This window comes from Gallus gallus, chromosome 2 (genome assembly GCF_016699485.2).
Source record: "Gallus gallus isolate bGalGal1 chromosome 2, bGalGal1.mat.broiler.GRCg7b, whole genome shotgun sequence".
NCBI classification, from domain to species: domain Eukaryota; kingdom Metazoa; phylum Chordata; class Aves; order Galliformes; family Phasianidae; genus Gallus; species Gallus gallus.
The window spans coordinates 107,749,288-107,768,239 of NC_052533.1; the positions used below are offsets into that span (position 1 = coordinate 107,749,288).

At 40.3% G+C, this 18,952-nt stretch overlaps 1 protein-coding gene across 2 annotated transcripts in view; it reads left to right on the forward strand.

Annotated features, from left to right (window-relative positions):
• Nucleotides 1–18,952, forward strand: part of LOC421108 (chloride channel protein D-like) — a 75,789-nt gene that overhangs the window by 6,626 nt on the left and 50,211 nt on the right. For both annotated transcript variants that reach the window (XM_015282651.4, XM_040695968.2), the window contains exons 5-11: nt 346–438; nt 3,551–3,794; nt 7,726–7,920; nt 12,059–12,156; nt 15,912–16,015; nt 16,481–16,652; nt 18,259–18,430. In XM_015282651.4, the coding sequence (XP_015138137.3) occupies nt 346–438; nt 3,551–3,794; nt 7,726–7,920; nt 12,059–12,156; nt 15,912–16,015; nt 16,481–16,652; nt 18,259–18,430 (1,078 nt within the window). The remainder of the gene's footprint in view (nt 1–345; nt 439–3,550; nt 3,795–7,725; nt 7,921–12,058; nt 12,157–15,911; nt 16,016–16,480; nt 16,653–18,258; nt 18,431–18,952) is intronic.

Here is an 18,952-nt window from a genome sequence, read left to right on the forward strand (position 1 = left end):
ATGATGGGCTGTAGCCTGACGGGTCATCACACTTGGGCAGACGCTAACATGCAGCTCTTCAAAAGGCATTTCATGATCAATCATCACAACACTCCTTGCAAAAAAAGCCATTTAAGTCTCTCAGTTAAGAATCTGAAAATCTTTAAGAGCCTCCTGCTTTTTGTCAACAGGACTTTGCATATTTAAAAGATGTGTTCAAGTTTTTTTCTTGTTTAAATCTGTTGAAGCCAATTTAGCTTTGCTGCTGCACGCTGACTGAGGCTCTGTCCTCCCCTGCCTTGAGCTGGGGCTGATTTATGAACAGTTTACTGAAGAGCGCTCTCAATTATACATCACCGCTTTTAGGGCTATCCTGGGTTGTGGCCTGAGCCAGCTGCAGTCGGACACACTTGGCATCCACCTTCCCTTCTTCACCAGGTTTCGGAATTCAGCTGACAAGTAAGTGATGGGCAGGGCACAGCCTGGTGACCTGCAGGGCTTCCCCAGGCCCTCAGTGCTTCAAGGGTACCTTGCATCTCATGTGGGAATGGAGGTGCTGCTCCACTGGTCTTTTGGCCTTCCTGCTGTTTGTCACTTTGTAGTGGAAGAAAACTCCTTACTTAATAAATTTAATCCTTCACAAATGGTTCTATTGTATGCTTGTCGAAAAGAACTCATTAATACTGGAGACTTTTTTCCATTGCCCTCTTGGCTGTAAAAGGAAGAGTTTAAGAAATGTCAGAGTTTCAGCTATGAGTTTTATCCCCAAAATAAAATTGTCGGCTCAGGGGAGAGGAAATGATGGGGATTCCACAGTGTGCACAGGGGACCCTTACTTTCCTTTCTTAGATTAAAAAAAAGTAAATGGTTGTGTCACTTGTTTTTTTTTATCTGCCTCTTCTCTGCCCGTGTGTGTCTGCAAGGTAACTCTGGTAAGCTCTCTCTTGTGAACAACTCTACTGAAATTAATGAGATTAGTTCCCAGAAAAAGAAATTACAAACCAGCTTACGTCTTTTAGATGGTATCTATTGTGTAGTTATATAAAACACACAAGTACAAAAGCTCAAGCAATATTGACTTTTTTAGAGCAAGGACAAAAAGAAAGACTCGTCTTCATTTCCTAAGAAAAATAAAGTAATGATAGGAAATATCAAATGAATGGCAACTGTGAACTATATGCTGCTTGCAAATAATTAAAAAAAAAAAACATGAGAGGGAAGAATGGGATCCTCTTTGCCTTCATTATTTAGGAGGAAGTTTTTCACACAGGGTGGTGATGCACTGGAACAGGTTGCCCAAGGAAGTTGTGGATGCCCCATTCCTGGAGGCATTGAAGGCCAGGCTGGATGTGGCTCTGGGCAGCCTGGTCTGGTGGTTGGCAACCCTGCACATAGCAGGGGGGTTGAAACTCGATGATCTTTGTGGTCCTTTTCAACCCAGACCATTCTATGATCATTTCAAGGTCAATCATTTAAATACCTCAGAACAGACTGATGTAGCTGTAGGTGTCCTTGTTCATGGCAGGGGAGTTGGGCTATAGATGACCTTTAAAGGTCCCTTCCAACTCAGGCAGTTTATATGATTCTGTGATTTTAAGTTTTAGTTCCTGCTTGCAGGCAGGAGCCATCCTCGGAAAGACATGGTGTATTGAAGTCTTCTTTACAAAAAGGATTATTTCTTAAAATCAGAGAGAATTTCAGTCTAAGCAAGACCTCACTCCCTTTACAAAGATCAGGATGAAAAACTCCAACTCCCTGTTGTCTTTTGGAGTTATTACATAGGCTTGGTGCCTCTCCCAGCACCACCACAGGCAGAGCAGTAATTCAACCAGAAGGAGCTGTGGAAGGATCCTCAGGCTTCCGTCCAGCAGGCAGCTGTAAGAGATCTGTACAAGGGTTCTGATTTCATTACTGTCACTGCTGGTGTGATGCACAGCACGTGCAAATAACTGGAGCAGAAAGTGGGAGATGTCCAAGCAAATTTCCCCTAGCATTTACTGTGGTGTGCAGTACCTTCTGAGTTCTTCACTGCTGAAAATAATGTTCCTGTGCAGATAAAACATGTAAGTAAAAATCTCTGCACCAGCAGTGTATAACTGTTAGCTGTAAAATACCAGATGTGAAGTCGCCAAAGTAGCTTTGCTGATGGACTCCTCCTCAGTCCTTGGAGGAGAGGGACCTTGTAAGGACTTCAACACAGGAACTTCATAATCTTTTCCTTTTATGGTCTTTTTCCTTTTTTTTTTTTTTCTTTCTTTTCTGTCCATTACCCTTATTGCCTTCAATCTTTGTACTTATAAAATCTGTGGATATCCTGAAAAAGTCAATAGGGCCACCTAATGTCGGGTTCATATTTTCAGAAGACTGGTCAGATATATATATACACATATACACATGTATGTATATGTGTATATTTATTCCTGAGAACTTATCATTTTTAATACTCAAAATACTAGAGTATTTTTGTGTAACTGTTATTCCTAGCTAGTACTGAACATGTATTTCTGCCAATTACCCCTGAGAGTCTCAGGGAGCATGTTCAGAGGATGCAAGTTTTATAAGCAGGTGAGCACTGTTATATGTGTCAGCATCAGTGCCGTATCCATTGCAAAGGCTGCCCTGAAGTAGGTTTTTCCAAGATACAGTTTTTTCACACTCTTATTTCCTCTTTCTGTATCCTTCCCATTGTTCTGCATGCTACAGCCAACCCCTACCTCACCACAACCTCCTTTCAGGGTGCTACAGAGAGCAATAATGTCTCCCAAGGCTCCTCTTCTTCAGACTGAACAACCTCAGCTCCCTCAGCTGCTCATCATCAGACTTGTGCTCCAGACCCCTCACAGCTTCATAGCCCTTCTCTGGACACGTTCCAGGGCCTCGATGTCTTTCTTGTAGTGAGGGGCCCAAAACTGAACGCAGTGTTCGAGGTGCGGCCTCACCAGGGCCGAGTACAAAGGGACGATCACCTCCCTGCTCCTGCTGGCTGCGCTATGTGAAATGTTATGTCTGCCTTGCATTAATTGCACTGTTCAGCAACACTTCAGCATCTTGCTGTCATGGCATTGCATTTCTCATTTGATATTCTAGGATTGAGGATTTTTTCAAGGCTGAAGATCAGGAAAGATAAAAATTGTTATGGTATGAAGGAAATCTGTGAATGAAGTGTCATTTCCCCTTTCCTGCTGACTAAAAGCCCTACGAGTTCAGAGTATGATTATGTAATACTTTACCACAGTATGGGTGCTTTGGTCACTGTTACTACTGGATTCTCATGTGTTCTCCACAAGCCCCTGTATTGAAATCACTGTATTGCTAATCTGCCAGGTAACCCCAGGAGCTTGACTCGTGAGAATCAGATCTCAGATTAGATCCGAATTCAGAACCTAGAGATGGAAGGTGCTCTAATAACCCCAAAATGAACCACCAGGTCTTTAAATTCAGTACTATAGAACTCATATTTGAAATGAAACTATGATTCTGGAGGGTTTTTTTGTTTTGTTTTGTTTTTTTGCTTGTTTGTTTTGGTTGTTATTTTCAGTTATCCAGGTATTACCTCTGCTACCTGTTGCAGGCGCAGCTTCATTACAGCTGGTGCAGGAGCAGGGATAGCTTCAGTATTTCGTGCCCCCATTGGCGGGCTCTTGTTCACGCTGGAGGAGGTGTCTTCCTTCTGGGACATCAGGCTGGCCTGGCAAACCTTCTTTTGCTGCTTGACAGCTACCTTCACCACAGATTTGCTGTCCTCATCGCTCCATGGGTTTGTTTACAGAGGTCACTTCGGATTTTTTGAAGCAGAGAAAAGAATACTGTTTTGGGTATGTACTGTGTGGATGTGGAAGGAATGAGATGCTGGGTTTTAGGTTTGTTTCTCTCAACGTTATTCTTGGGGGAGTAGCAGGGAATTGGGACCAGAAAGGAAAAAGAGTAGCGATTATCAGATCAGTGGACACAGGAGCCTTCGTGCTTTATGTCTGGTAATCACTTGGATAGAAGGCAGCTGTTTTGCAGTCCCTACTTAAGTAGAAAAGCATATTTTACACTGTAGTACAAGATGTTCAGTGACTTCTTCTGTGGCTGGCTTGAGCCCTCCTTTATGGCTGCAGACATTGCCGTACTGTGGCCCTGTTCATTTGTGCTTACAGATTAAACATTTAAAAACATAATCTCTGTTTTTTCCTGGTTGCACAACAGAGGTGACCTTCAGCCTTTATTCCTTCCAGCACAACACAACCTTATGCTTTCAATTTTACCTTGTGTCCACCTAAAAATAGTTGCTTTTATTATGTCTTTCACTCACCTTCACTGCAAGATGATTCAGTGGTGGTATGTGAGAAGCAAGATCTTCACTCCTTGCCTGAATACACTTTGTATTATGAAGTGACTTGAACGTAAATTAGAGGGACAAAAATAAAACCCTGGTCTCAGGAATCCCAGTCCACTTTCTGCTACTAAGTAACTTTTCTCCTAAGGTAATTCCCTGACCATTTTAATTGGTCTCTGTATTTCTTCTGATTTGTATTTCTCTATCAGTTTAAAAAGAGGAAAAAAAAAAAAAAAGAAAAAGAGAGAGAGAGAAAGATATTTCCCACATGTAGGCATACCACGAGTTGGAAAACAGGCAACATTTTTTATATGCGCATGCTATGCAAAAGTATTTGAGGTCTATTTGCTTTACCACAACTTTAGCTGGGGTAATGGGAAAAGATATCGGTTTTCAACTCAAATCCTTTTTGTGGACCAACTCATCATGCAGTCCCATGAACAGCTGCAGTGATGCAACCAAGATGACATAAATTTGTGGCAGAAAGGTGAGACTAAATGAATAGGGGAGAGCTCAGGCCTGCTGAAGACAGCTTTATTGCTGAAGCCAAAGGATTGTGTAATGGACAGCTGCATGTACAGAGGAGAGTAGATTTACTTTGGTGGCTATTTTACAATAAACACAACTCTTTCAACACTCCCTTCAAGACATTTTCAAAAAAGTGTGCTGGGTTCTGTCTCCAATCTTCTTTTAGTGTCATTAGCAGGAAAAGCTAACTGAAGTTATTATCAGTGTGGCTTCTGTCAGGGTTGAATAGTTTTTGGCTCTCAAGTTGGTAGAGATAACTAGAAATATTTTCATTTCACTGAACCCTGGGCTCAGGGGAAGTTTTGCTTCTTTTATGTTTTGTGGCATTAACCAACACAGTTTACAGTGAATAAACTAATTTGAAAGCCTGTGGGCTTTGTTTCTCAAGAAAACTGTTTGTTTTCTTTATTTTCATTCAACTTAGGATAAGGTTACAAGAAGAATTCATTGTACTCCAGAGCTTGAGATTTTCAGGAAGCTTCACTTTATTTTTATGTAGACCACTGGATGTTTTGTAAAGGTGAAGGTTGTTCTATAGCTAACAGAATTTTTTCTGATGACTGAAGAAAGCCTGTGGCTGACACTATGACAGGAACATTATATCCTGCCACTATTTCCAACTGAGCTATTCCTTTCTGAATTTCAATATCTTAAACATTAGATCTCTTTAAATCCCTTGGAAAAGGATGGATTTTGAGGCAGTTGATGGTAAAAATAGTATCACTGAAGATTTGGTTTGTATGTACAATACATTCATATACAACTGTAGTCTGGGTGAAAAGGCAAGATAAACCCACAGCCATTCATGACTTCCTCTGAGTGCATCTCCAGGTGTTGAGCTTCTAGTGTCTGAGGGTGAAAGCTGGGATTCTGCCTTGCTCAGATGAGGTCTCTCAGTCTACAGCACCCTATGGATCAGCTCTTCAGGCCTGACTGGATTTCGGCTCTGGCACTCTTCTTCTCAGGTGATACCATCAGTGATTATCTCAGCCTTCTGGTAGACTTGTTAAAATTTTCACTATTTGCAGTAAGAGGTATGAGAATAAGATTAAGGAAAAAGAATAAAAAGAGGAAGAAAAAATAATTTGCATAGAAAGTCCTATGTGCTTCTTCAAGCAGTTCAAGGAAGGCTGCCAGTTTCTCTTATCAGCTACCCCAAGTATAATCTTAGTGCAGTTTTGGAGGCTTTCCTCCACATGTGCCCCTATTTCTCTCTGCCAGTTAGCTTTCTGAATGTTTCATGATCTCTTAATCTTAAGATCTTAATCATAAGATTCTTAATCATCATAATCTCTTAATCATAAAATCCTAATCTTGAAAAAAAACCGCCATGTATCTCTAAGCCTGGGCTAAGGAAATAATATCCTCACAGCTTTTAATAGATTGTCACCGATCTACTGACCTCTTTTTGTTGATTGGAAGATAACATTAAACATGATATTGCTCTAATCTTTTTTGCCTGTTGTGGAATTAAGCAGAAAATTCAATTACTATTTCAGCTGCCAGATTATATCATACATTTGTGATCTGTTACTCTGTGAGTTGTTCCAGATTTTCAGCCATCCTTAGAGCTTAAAAATGCACTCAATTCACATGGTTGAATTGAGGTTGACAATGAATCATGGAATCACAGAATGGTTTTGGTTGGAAGGGACCTTTAAGATCATCCAGCTACAACCCCCCTACTATAGGCAGGGACACCTCCCACTAGACCAGGTTGCTGAGAGCCCCATCCAGCCTGGCCTTGATTGCTTCCAGGGAGGGGGCATCCACGGCCTATCTGGGCAACCTGTTCCAGTGCCTCACCATGCTCACAGTAAGGAATTTCTTCCTAATATCTAGTCTAAATCTACCCTTCCAGTTTAAAACCTTTTCTCCTCATCCTGTTGCTACGTGCCCTTATAAAAAGTCCCTCCCCAGCTTTTCTGTAGGCCCCTTTCAGGTCCTGGAAGGACTCCTTGCAGGTCTCCTTGCAGCCTTCTCTTCTCCAGACTGAAGAGCCCCAGCTCTCTCAACCTGTCCTCATAGTGAAGGTGCTCCAGCCCTCTGATCATCTTTGTAGCCCTCCTCTGGACCTGCTCCAACAGCTCCACGTCCTTCTTGTGTTGGTGACTCCCGAACTGGACACAGTACTCCAGCTGTGGTCTCACAAGAGTGGAGTACAGGGGCGGAATAATCTCCCTTGACCTGATGATCACATTTCTCTTCATGCAACCCAGGATATGGTTGGCCTTCTGGGCTTACGTGCACATTGCCAGCTCACATTAAATCTTTCATCAACTGACACTGAAATCCTTCTCCTCAGGGCTGCTGTAGCCACTCTGCCCAACCTGTATCTGTGCTTTGGATTGCCCTGACCCAGGTCAACTTTCCAAAATTATGAGGTCGATATAGATACTGTGAGCAAAGCACTGGTCCAGCAAAGTCTTTCAAACTGCACCACTCAGACCAGTGTGTCCTTAATTGGAGGTAACCTGAGGTGCTGAGTGTTTATGGTAACTGCAGCTCATCATAGAAGTTTCCTCTTGATTCATTACTATTGCCCAGGGAAAGACAGGCCCAAGAGAATACTTCTTTCCTTAACTTACTACATTACTTGCTCAACTCCTTTACAGTCATTCAGGAATGAAAATAACTGGCTAATGGATCTATCTGTGACAATGACAGTTTCGACTTGCTGCCTCCTCTGCTGTGAGGTGTGTAAGAGCAGTACACTGCCTCATGTGAGACTGGCCTTAAATTAACTAGCTGAATCCCTAAATAAATCTTTCCCTAAATGAAAGATTTATTTTTTGTGTAGAAATTACTTTGTGGTATCAAATGTTGTGGGAGAGGATGCAATATTTCATGTCACTGGCAGGATGCTCAGAACATGTTTTCTCCTTCCTTCAACTCAGGTTAAGAATTTGCTGGACATGCATGTCTTGGCCTTCATTCCAGCCATCCTACTTGGAATGCTCGGAGGTCTTCTGGGAGCTCTCTTTGTTTCCCTAAATATAAAAATTAATAAGTTACGTATGCAGTTCTTTAATTCAATTCCAAAACCATCTCTTAGCAAAACAAGCAAGCTGCTGGAAACTGTGCTTATTTTGGTAAGTAAATAATATGTTTCTCTTGATCATATAATGTTTACAGTGGCTAATTAGGGCAGGTCATAAGTTGACTGGATGGAAAAGTGAATCTGACCTGCTGGTGCTTGACCTAATGTACAATGTTGTAGAGGAAACAGATGAGTTTCCAAAGGATGTATAGGTAGCAAAGAAAGAAGAAACATTTCCCCCCCCCAATACTTTAAGTATGTTACCCTCATGCTCTCCTGCTGGGTTTAAAAGCTGTGGATAGATAGAGACAGCTTTCTGGACCTAGTTGTGTATCTGGGGTCAGGTATCCCTAGTTGTTACTGATGGAGGTTGGATTGGAGACTCAGTTATTGTGATAAGCCACGATGGTGTCATTTTACTTCTAGGCTTTGTTTGACTTTATCCTGTGGGGTGTCATCAGAACAGAAAATGTATAGATAAAAGGTTTTCATGTTTCCAATGTTTTCATCATTTCCAACTTTATGGTTTGGTTATAACGTACGTATATTATTAAGCATGAAGGGGAGAATCCTTCAGAGCTTTTCTACTATACATCCAGTAAATTACTCAGTTTGGTTTCTCTGTAAGTTTCTCTAGTGAATTCCTGCTTGTCATAATTCTCCCTTCTCCATTTTTAAGTAAGTTTTTTGAGGAGTTTCCGACCTTTTGAAGTGTTGAGATAGCCTTTCTTTGGGAATATTGGTGCACACTGAAGATCCTTTCTTCTGCCTTCTCTTAGGCAGACTTACCAGTATGTTTTATGTGTGCTTGTGGCTTTTTTTTTTGTTTTGTTTTTGTTTTTGTTTTAAAGCAGACTATTGTATTTCCCACTCTTCTGGAGAGAAGGGTATTCAATTGTAGATCACTGGGAGTGGCCATATCGATGCTCTCTCCCATGAGCACAGACATAACTTAAGCAGCAGCTACTCAGAGACCATGGTAAGACGTGAGCTTCAGGAAATGCAGTCAGATTGCATTAGCCGCCTGAGTGATATTGGTAGAAAAATGTATTTTAAATACTAGAAGGGAAGCTTTTAGAGCTAAAAGTGTGAATAACCAAAGATTGAGGCATGTGGCCAAGTCTCTGCAAGTTACAGCAATTCATTTTCTCCACAGATTGGTACAGAGCTGTGTAAATTTCCCACAGGTTGCACTATTTTTTCCTCTCTGTTGGGTCAGAAAGAATGCATTTCATTTAGTCCTTGAAAACTTTGTGTGCTGTGGCAGTCTGGTTCCTTCTCTTCTGCCAATCTCTGCTTCTTTGGCACTGTTGAAACAACAGAGGGGAAACCTGCACTCCTTTAGGAGGAAGAGGAGAGGAGGAGGGATCTGCCCTGAGCTTCCAGCGCAGGATAATGGCCATATCATTGATGATAACTGGATTTTAGCTCCTCTTAGTGGCAGGATGCAGCTTTTCAGCTTGGAGCCTGTTTGTACAGCATCTTGCTGAGGTGAAGAAGCTCACGTGAAGCTTTTTGCTACCGTGTTTGAAGGAGTGGATAAAGTAGGTAGGGAAAATGACTTTTATTGCTTCAGGGAGCACCCTTCCTCTTCCCAGTCTCTGTCTGTTCTTTTACTAATTGGCCTCCATGTCTTATGGTGAAGTCAGGACTTTGCGCTGTTGAGCACTGCAGTGATAAACACTGATAAAAATCCCTGAGCAGTGAGATTTCAGTCAGCAGAAGGAGGAGTAGAGTCCCATGTGTGAATCCTGTTAGTCCTGTGCAAATGAAGCTGTGAAAGGTCAGATTTACAGTAATTAATATTTTAACAATTTGGAGATAGAACTCTGTTTGACAGCCACTTCCCCTTCTATTGGGAAAGGTTTGGCTGTCTCATAATACATTACGAAAGCCTTGCATAAGCTACTTACACACAAAAAATCATACAGTTCCTTATGACTTGTTGGAACAACAACGAAGAAAAAGACAAATAAAACAACAACCGAGAAACTTGCCACAGCGGAAGCCAGCAAGACTCAGTTTGCTAGAAGATACTGTAGGATTAAACTGAAGATCATTTAGCAAAGATTTAGTGCCAGACATAAAGAAAATGCCTATTTCACACTGCTTAGGAGTGGCTCCTTACTAACTCCAAAAGCTGATGGAGTGGTGAGTGAGCACCTTGCCAGATCACAGCTGAACCTGTGAGAACAGCGTGTATTTTTGTGGGCTGTAGTGCTTACAAAAGCTTTGCCATTTATATATTTTGTCTTCATTCTTTTCATTAACAAACAAAAACAAAACACAAACACGCTGCTTTTCTTACATTGGTTTCATGGCATGAACTCTTATTCCGACTGTTTTTCTTCTTATTAGCTCTAGGAGATCCTGCTCAGGTCACAGTCCTTACTTTGTTATAACTTGGCAAAAAATCAACAAGAAAGGAAACTGTTTGATCTGAGAAAGAACAGTACAGTTCTTTTTTTTTAATTTTATTTTCTTATTTTTATTTTTATAAACTCACATAATTGGGCAACTGAAGCTGTGTCACAGTGACTTTAACCAAAAATAATCTTGTATAAACCAGTCTGCATTTAAACTTGGCGAGGACCCACCATGGTATCTTCCACACCCACAACATAACCCGGAGTACCATTCCTTTGACTGGAATTGAATATCTAATCTTCAACCCATAGATTAGGCAGAGCTGTCTTCCTAAGTGCACTTCTGCCCCTTGGCCTGCGTTTTCTTCTCTTCAATTCATCACCTTGCTCTCAGTGAGGAAATCGCAGTGTAGATAATGCTTTGCCAAGAATCTGGCAGACTTATCTTCCTTTTTCCTTTTTTTCTTTTTTCTTTCTTTTTTTTTTTAATATCTCATTGACTAATGCTCCTGCTCTAAAAGCTTAGTGCTTCCATGGGCAGGGTGAACAATTTCAGGCTATATACACATATATTAAGCTGTCAAAACTTTAAAAGGTTATTTGAGAGGATATTTTTTTTCTATTTAGCTGTGAAGATAGGCTACTGCTTTAAATCTCTAGCCACTGGCTCTGCTCTAGCTGTCCTACCTACCATTGGAGTTTCGGGCTTGAGCAAAAATTTGGCCTGGGTTTGAACTGTCCCTGTGTTACGTTCTCAGATATAGAGCCTGACCTAAGCTTCATGAAGACTGAACTACTTCCAGTTTCACCTATCAGCCCATCAATGCTCTGCCCAAAAGTTGATAATCTTAGAGATACGATTCTCTGACAAATGGTCACAATCGCATGTGGTTGAATCTCAGCTTAAGGCCTTCTCTGAACATGCTACATGACCTGTTCTATAGCAGTCCACAGAGTGTATGAAACCTTGTGCTTGGAAAAGTTATTCGTATGACCATGCATTCCAGTAATTTCTCTCTACGCATCTACTTAATTTTTTCTAAATCTTGGTGGGGAGTGTATCTTCATTTGCTTTGAAAGGTAAATTAATCTAAAATAAGAACCTAATGTTATTTTTGAATTAGAAATTAAAAATAGATATAACCAAAACAGAGTCCTGTCATGTACAATCTTTATTCATACTTACCAAGGACTATAAATTTGCAAAAATCAGGAAGTAATTTAAATGGAGGCAATGGATTGTTTTCAACACACAGCATAATTTTAAGTACCAACCAAAATATGAGGTCCTTAACGAAAGACACTTAGATCCCACACCTTGCATGGACACATCTCCATCAGCAGCTGTGGTGTGTGGCAGGGAGGCTGGGCACAGAGTGAACATCCAGTTCTGGAGGTCGCTGTGGCTTTTGGATGGTTACAGAGATGGAAACTAATTCATAAGTTGCAATGGAACAGGCTGCCCAGGGACGTGGTGGAGTCACCGTCCCTGGAGGGGTTCACAAACCATGTAGATGTAGCACTGAGGGATGTGGTTAGTGGGCTCAGGGGAGATGGGCTGATGGTTGGACTAGGAGATCTTAGAGGTCTTTTCTAGTCTTAATGATTATATGATTTAATGGAGTCAGTGTCTGAAGCTAGATAGGTGAACCTGGGCCTTGCTGGTTGTTTATGGGTAAATGCTGACATTCTGGGTTATGTGGGTAAGATCTAAAGGACAACTTTGGTAACTATGGGCACTAGTGATTTTTAGACAATTTTCTTTCTGTTTTTCTCTGTTTCTACATCTCTTGATAATTTATTTACTTATTTTAATGCCTGCAGGTATGTACCACGACTGTAACAGTATATTTGCCATATTTCTTTCCCTGCACTCCTGTCATGAATGCCAGAAACTACCAGCTGAGAAACAGCTCGGAAATGTAAGTGGGGAGAGTCACCAGAAACTCTCACAATTAATTACAATTAATATACAAATTAATATGTAATTGAATTTTCAATTAATGTGTAAATACAGTTAGTCACAATTTCTCTCCGCTTTTACAATGATTTGGGATGGGGAAATTCTGAGGTGCAACAGAACTGATTGTTTATAAGGTATTCATCCAGAGATAAAAATCATGCTTAATCTATTAATCACTGAAATTTAATCACACAGACTGTTCCAGCAAGAAGCATTTTCTGGCGTGACAAATTAAAGAAATATGAGAAATTTAAAAACTAAAAAAGATAAAAGATGGAAAGGGCCTGAAATGTGGCTGTATGCATCACTCAAGCAAATTTCCAATCTAGAATGCTACTTTTGCTTTAAAAGGTGTATGAGCCTTATCTCAAAGTACATACGCCTGTAGTGTGCTTTGACTGGAAAGGTGGAACTGAGAAAAACAGTGATTATTCTCATCTTCAGCCACCTGCTGTTGCCTGTGGGACACGAGTTGATCAGTTATCTATATAGGAGCGTGGAAGGTAACAAATGCATCAGAGATGCATGCCAGTACAGCACGAACTGTAAGAAGGGTACTTAAAATTACAAACTCTATCCTAATAAACAGAGAATATGCAGTTGAATAGTTAGCGATTTTAGTGGTGATAGAGTTGAAGAGATCCTTAAGCTTGATAAAGGATTTGCAGCGCAGGTATCTGTCTTAAGAAATACAAATCAAATGATAGTTTGACTTCACAGTCATTGCAAATGGTCACTTGCAGCATGGAGCTTTACACATCCTCCTTCCAAGCAGGCAGTATGCTACATATTGCATAATATGAATGGTAAGTGTTAAATAACTCACCAGTGGTGACTGAACTCCGAACAGCTTATTTAAGTATACAAAAAGCAGCCATACCTCTCCATCTCTGCCAACAATTCTTGATTATCTCTTGACTTGCAATACCTTGTTTAGCGTTGTCAGCTGTAGTACATAGTTACAAGTTCTTTATAAAAAAATCTTTGTCACCTACTTAGTACCTGACTGAGTGACTGTGGTGTTTTTGGATTGCTGCAGGAAAAGACTTTTCCTCACCCCTACATCCTTTTTTATTTTAAGAACTAAGTGCTTCCAAAATGTTATTTTTCAAAACAAAACTATTTTTGCTCTGAAGGAAAAGCTTCTGAAACCACGAACATTTCGTGGCTTTTTTTGCCTGTCTCTGAATCAAAAATAGTCAGACTAATCCAACCTAGAGGCTGAACTGTCTTAGTGTCAACTTTTCATTTGGTGTGGCTGTGAGCTTTAAAGAGTTGCAAATGAATAGATCTGAAGGGAATTAAGCACCATGTGTAATGGACTTTGCAAAGTCATGCATCTGCTGAAGGTAGTGGTAACGCTTCCAGTGAGTTTGTAGTAAGGTACAAGACCAAACATGGAAAAGAATCTTCTTTGTTTTTCTCCAAGTCTTAGAAATCTAAAATGAAGATTATCATTGCAATCCTGAGATTTTAATCAGGATCAATTAGATCTGTCTTAAATAAAATGAGATATTTAATCATTTACCTTTGAATATCCAACAGGTAAGTAATAGGCACCCCGGCCATCTTAAGATATCCAATAAGAGCCATATAGCAATAATAATAATAATAAAAAAAGTAAGAGGCTTGTTTTTGTCTTTTGCACCAATCCATCTCTTCAAGTGAAGTATATGGTGGTTTGGCTTTTTTGATTGCTTGTTGGTTTTAAACCAAAGCAGTGCAACAGCTGCAGATCCCGATGGGACTGTAGTGACTGTGCCAGTATTGACTGTGTTTCCTTCTATCCTCATGAATTTGTCTTGGAACTGTGCTTTCAGAAGGGTTTCATAGCACTTCCTGCGGCCCTTGATATTGCTAGGTGAAAACAGGTGGAGCAGGAGGTTGTGAGGAAGCAGGAGGAGGTAAAGGAGCAATGGGCTTCTTCCAGTAGCTGTGTTGGCAGAGCCCACACAGTGTGCCAGCACTGTCCGCCCATCTGCACCAGGGATAAATCTGACTCTGCTAAATATACTGATTTCAAACAGAGTCAGTGGGACAGAAGCCTGTATATAAACAAGTCCTGCATCACTGTTCTCTGTGCTTCATTCTTCCTGCTCAGCCATGTGCTTTAATTGTAAAAAGCCTTCTTCTGTCGTTTCGCTCTGCTATTTTGGCATTGCTGCAAGTATCAAATTAGCTCTGAGATGTGCTTGTTTTCATTTGCACTCTTTTACCGGTAGAAAAGGCATAATTTGCATAGAACTTGAGGTTTTGCTATAAGTGGGTTACACAATCATCTGATTTCTCAAGCAGGATGGAGTAAATAAGTTTTTAATTTTTTTTATTGACCATCACAAATTTGGAATGTATCCTTTGAAGGTTGGATTAATGTAAAAAGCAAACACAGGACTGGGGAAGTATATTGTATTGCTTTGGTTGCCAATCCGGGGTCTGGAAAAAATTTCCTTTTGCTAGCTGTTGGCTGCATTTTAAGTTTGCCTTGTAGTTCTGAGCAGGGATCAGGTGGGTTGAATACCACGGATCTCCGGCTCTTTGTTCCAGGAATAGAGTTCATGTTGTTACTGTTTGGGTTGTGGTGATGTCTAAAACATGCTGGATACTTCCCAGACTTGGAGAAGGAAGTCTGTACCTGTTTGGGAGGGGGCAATTGCTCAAGATGACAGAGATTGAGAAAGTGTCAAGGAATAGCCAGGCTGTACTGGAAGGCTGGTCATGGTCATGCGATAACCAGCGGTCCAAGCTGCAAATTTTCCAGTGTTGAAATAAGTAGTGCCACGACTTAACAAAGGAAAGCATTGAGAATGTGCTGGGCAAACACCTTTTAAGGTGTGGGAACCTCGAATTCCTTCTGTTCTCTCTGGCTCTCTCGTGCAAAATGGTCCTTCTGTAGATGTGACTGTGAGCTTGGGGTGCTGTGCTTGCCCACAGAAATTAATGTTCATCAGGAGTGACAGATTTCTGATCTACTGATCCCGTTTGGCAGAGTCACAACGGCACAAAGAGATTAAGGCCAGGGTGGGCATTTTAATCAGTCTTTTTTTTCCTGTTTTCCCAATTTTAGTCAGTGCAATGTGATTCCTGGTTTTGTAATTTTATTTTATTTTACTTTATTCTTTACAACAGAAGGTTTGTGCAGAGAAATATGATAAAAAATTAACCAAGTTAATTAGTGCAATACAATGAATCATAAACAGATCCAGTAAACTAGATTTATTAGTTAATAAACTTAACTGGGGGATATTGGTCTTCTAATATTTGAAGGGAGCATATCACCAGGAGGGAGAATGGCTGTTTACGAGGGTGGATAGTGATAGGACAAGGGGGAATAGTTTTAAACTGAGACAGGGGAGGTTTAGGTTAGATAAGAGGAGGAAGCTTTTCACGCACGGGGTGGCGACACGCTGGAACAGGTTGCCCAATGAGGTTGTGGATGCCCCATCCCTGGAGGCATTCAAGACCAGGCTGGATGTGGCCCTGGGCAGCCTGGTCTGGTGGTTGGTGACCCTACACTTAGCAGGAGGGTTGAAACTCGATGATCTTTGTGGTCCTTTTCAACCCAGGCCATTCTATGATTCTGTGCTACGATTCTATGATATAGGGTAAAGTAGGCTTTCTGTGTAGAATTTATACCTAATAGATGCATTCTATGCAGGTATTGAGGTAATTTATATTCACTCATTTAATAGTTTTTATTTGTTTTTAATATTTAAGCATATATCAATTCAAGAGGGAGATTTCAGAATATGGATGTTCACCGAACACATCATGGATTGGTCCAGATGGAGTCAGATATTCTAATCAAACCTTCAATCAGGGTAAGGAGACAAGCGAGTGATAGCCAGGAACAAAAAATTAATGTAACTGGAAGTAACATCCAAACATATTTACTCATAATATGAGGCATTTTTTGTTTATCTTTTGTTTCTGTTTTTTAAAATGTAGTGCTCCTCTTTAATGTATAGGAACTTAAAGGGATGAGGAAAGAGTGCTACTGAAGTAGTACAGCCCCCTTTCTTTGGCTTCACTGGCTGTTGTTTCTCCTCATTTAGATCAAGATTAATATCACATGGAGCAGACTGGAGAGAACAAATAACGTTCCTTGTTTTCCTGAAAGTGCTTTATGTGCCGAACTTCTCATTTGATCACAAATTAATTGATCCTACGTATTTTTGCTGAGTTGCTATCAGGTTTAGGCAAAAGAGAGCTGATACAACATGTGCTTTTGTAAAGAATCCTTTTATTGTACTGTATCTCTCCACATCTCTTCCTCTGTTTTGCAGCTGCTGCTCTTCTGGTTGAAAATGGTAAGCGAGGAATCACATATCTTTTTAAGCGTGGGACTCACGAGGAATTCGGATACACATCTCTCTGCACTGCTTTGGCATTTTACTTCATCCTCAGCTGCTGGACTGCAGGTTCTGCTGTTGCCAGTGGCCTGGTTATCCCGATGCTGTAAGCTTCATTCATCTTGGTTTGCGCTGTCTATGCAAAAGGCCTGTGTTGAGTAGCAATAACCTGAATTGTAAGCTGAAATCTTGGCAGTGGCAAAGCTATAATTGCTTGGAGGAGGTTGTATAGGTGGAACAGAATGGTTTGCTTGGAAAGGGGGACTAAAATTGTGGAAAAGTATGAAAAAAAGTCATCCGAGAATAGCTGTAGAAGGAAGATAGCCAGAACTGTATACTTTCCAAGTACAGATCACTTGAATCCTTTAGGGACCCAGGGAGAGTCTAGGCTGCTGGCTTCATCTCTGTAACTATAGAAAAATGGGTTCAGATCCAGACTTTTCATCTGTTTCCTATGCACATAATAGCATGAATCTTAATCTTGGACATCAACACCCTAGACTTTGGAGAAAACTGCATATAGGTCTTTTGTTGTTGTTTTTAGAAAGCTATGGTAGACTGGAGCAGAGTTCTCACAGTAATGCTGAGAGGTCTGATGTGCATACTGAAGTGTTCAGCGAGTAAGCAGCCATGGATGGAGGGTGGATATCAGGCATAATGCAATTCTAATACTGAGAAATTTCTAAAATGAAATTTATGTGTGCAGCTGTCTGCCTTTTCCATACTCCTCTCTTTTTCTCCTACTCTTCATAGGCTATCATCTAATTATTTTTATTACATAATAATTACTGAAACGTGGCATATTTTGCTTGATAGATACTGACAGTCAAGTCTTTCATCCAGCAACCTGATTTTTTTACCTGATTTACCTGATTTTTTTGATTACTGGAACTGCATCCATCAATAAAATCAATCAATTGTATGAATAAATGGGAAAAAATTAGTAATGGCGTAAGATGATGCTCCTCAAGTCAGATAATGCATATCATATACGTGATATGATGTATATAATAGTTCACTACTTCTGGAAGGTGAATACTTGTACAAATCCAGTTCACAGGTTGAAACTTGGATGTGTATATTTAATTGCATATGGAATAAAATGCCGTGTCTCATCCCAGCAATTACATGTTCAGCTGTGCTAAGTTTTGTTTTTGTTCTTTAGCGTAGCATATGGTTAGTTTGAGGACTCCTGCATTCTCTTTGCAGGTTAATTCCTGGTTAGCTTTACACAGGTCATTAATACCTATTACTTCACTTTACTCATTTGGTATGTGGTTGTAGTACTTTACTTGCCAGGTTTATGGGGCACAGCTAGATTTAGTTGTAAGAAATTGCATAAGGCTGGACCTCTGGAAGTGTGTTCTGATATAAATAGCTGAGTATGTACATATATAACCCGTGCTTTTGACTGTATTCCTGTAAAGTCCATTCTTATTTGTCTTTGACCAACATTAAGCAAGGCATGCTGATAGTTCTTTATCTACAAAATAGAGTAAATTTAGCAATTTTGTGCAAAACTGTGATTAGGACTAAGTAATCATTCATACTAATGAAGGATGATAGAGCTATTTTGGGGAGAGGAGTTATTACAGAAGTCATCAATTAAATCTGGGACAAACAGATCACTAGAAGCACTTCTGGGAAACAGGATCACTGGCAAAAGGTGTACTTTTCTTTTTTTCTTTTTTCTTTTTCCTTCTTGCATGCAGGTACACAGGAGCTTTGTATGGCAGGATAATTGGTTTGATCCTTGTTTCCATTTTTGGTGTTCAAACTAATGAATACGGAGCATGGATTGATCCAGGTCTCTTTGCTGCCATTGGAGCTGCCTCCTTTTTCAGTGGTGTGTCAAGACTAACCATTTCCCTCACTGTTATCATGGTGAGTATGTTAAATTTTCAGGTATTTGTGTGGCTATGGTTGAGTTGAGCTTTTGCTGCTGCAGCTAAATGAACCACAGATGGTGTCCCACACACATTGGACCACAGCGAAATATATTCTTGGCCTACTTATTTCTAGCTTGTCTGCAGAGCGTTTTTTTTTTCCTATTTCTTTTTTATTTTTCCTTTTTTCTTTTTCTTTTATTTTCTTGGGACATTGTATTTGTGAAAGCATACGTTTGGAATTAACACTTTGAGAAGTCTCAGTATCTGATCCTATTTTTTAAACATTTCTTGGCCACAGAAATAATATTGGCTTCAGTGGTTTACAAACAAGGAAGGAGAATATACAATCTCTATTTCTTCTGAATTACAAAGAATGGTAGCTCTCCCCAGTAGCAACACTTGGGGACAGCGTGTTGTAAGGTGCAGACAAAATTCAGCTCAGTCAACACAGAAATGATTTTGAGGTCACAAGGGGGAAGCTTTCACAGTGTGGAAATTTCACCTATGACTAAACCAA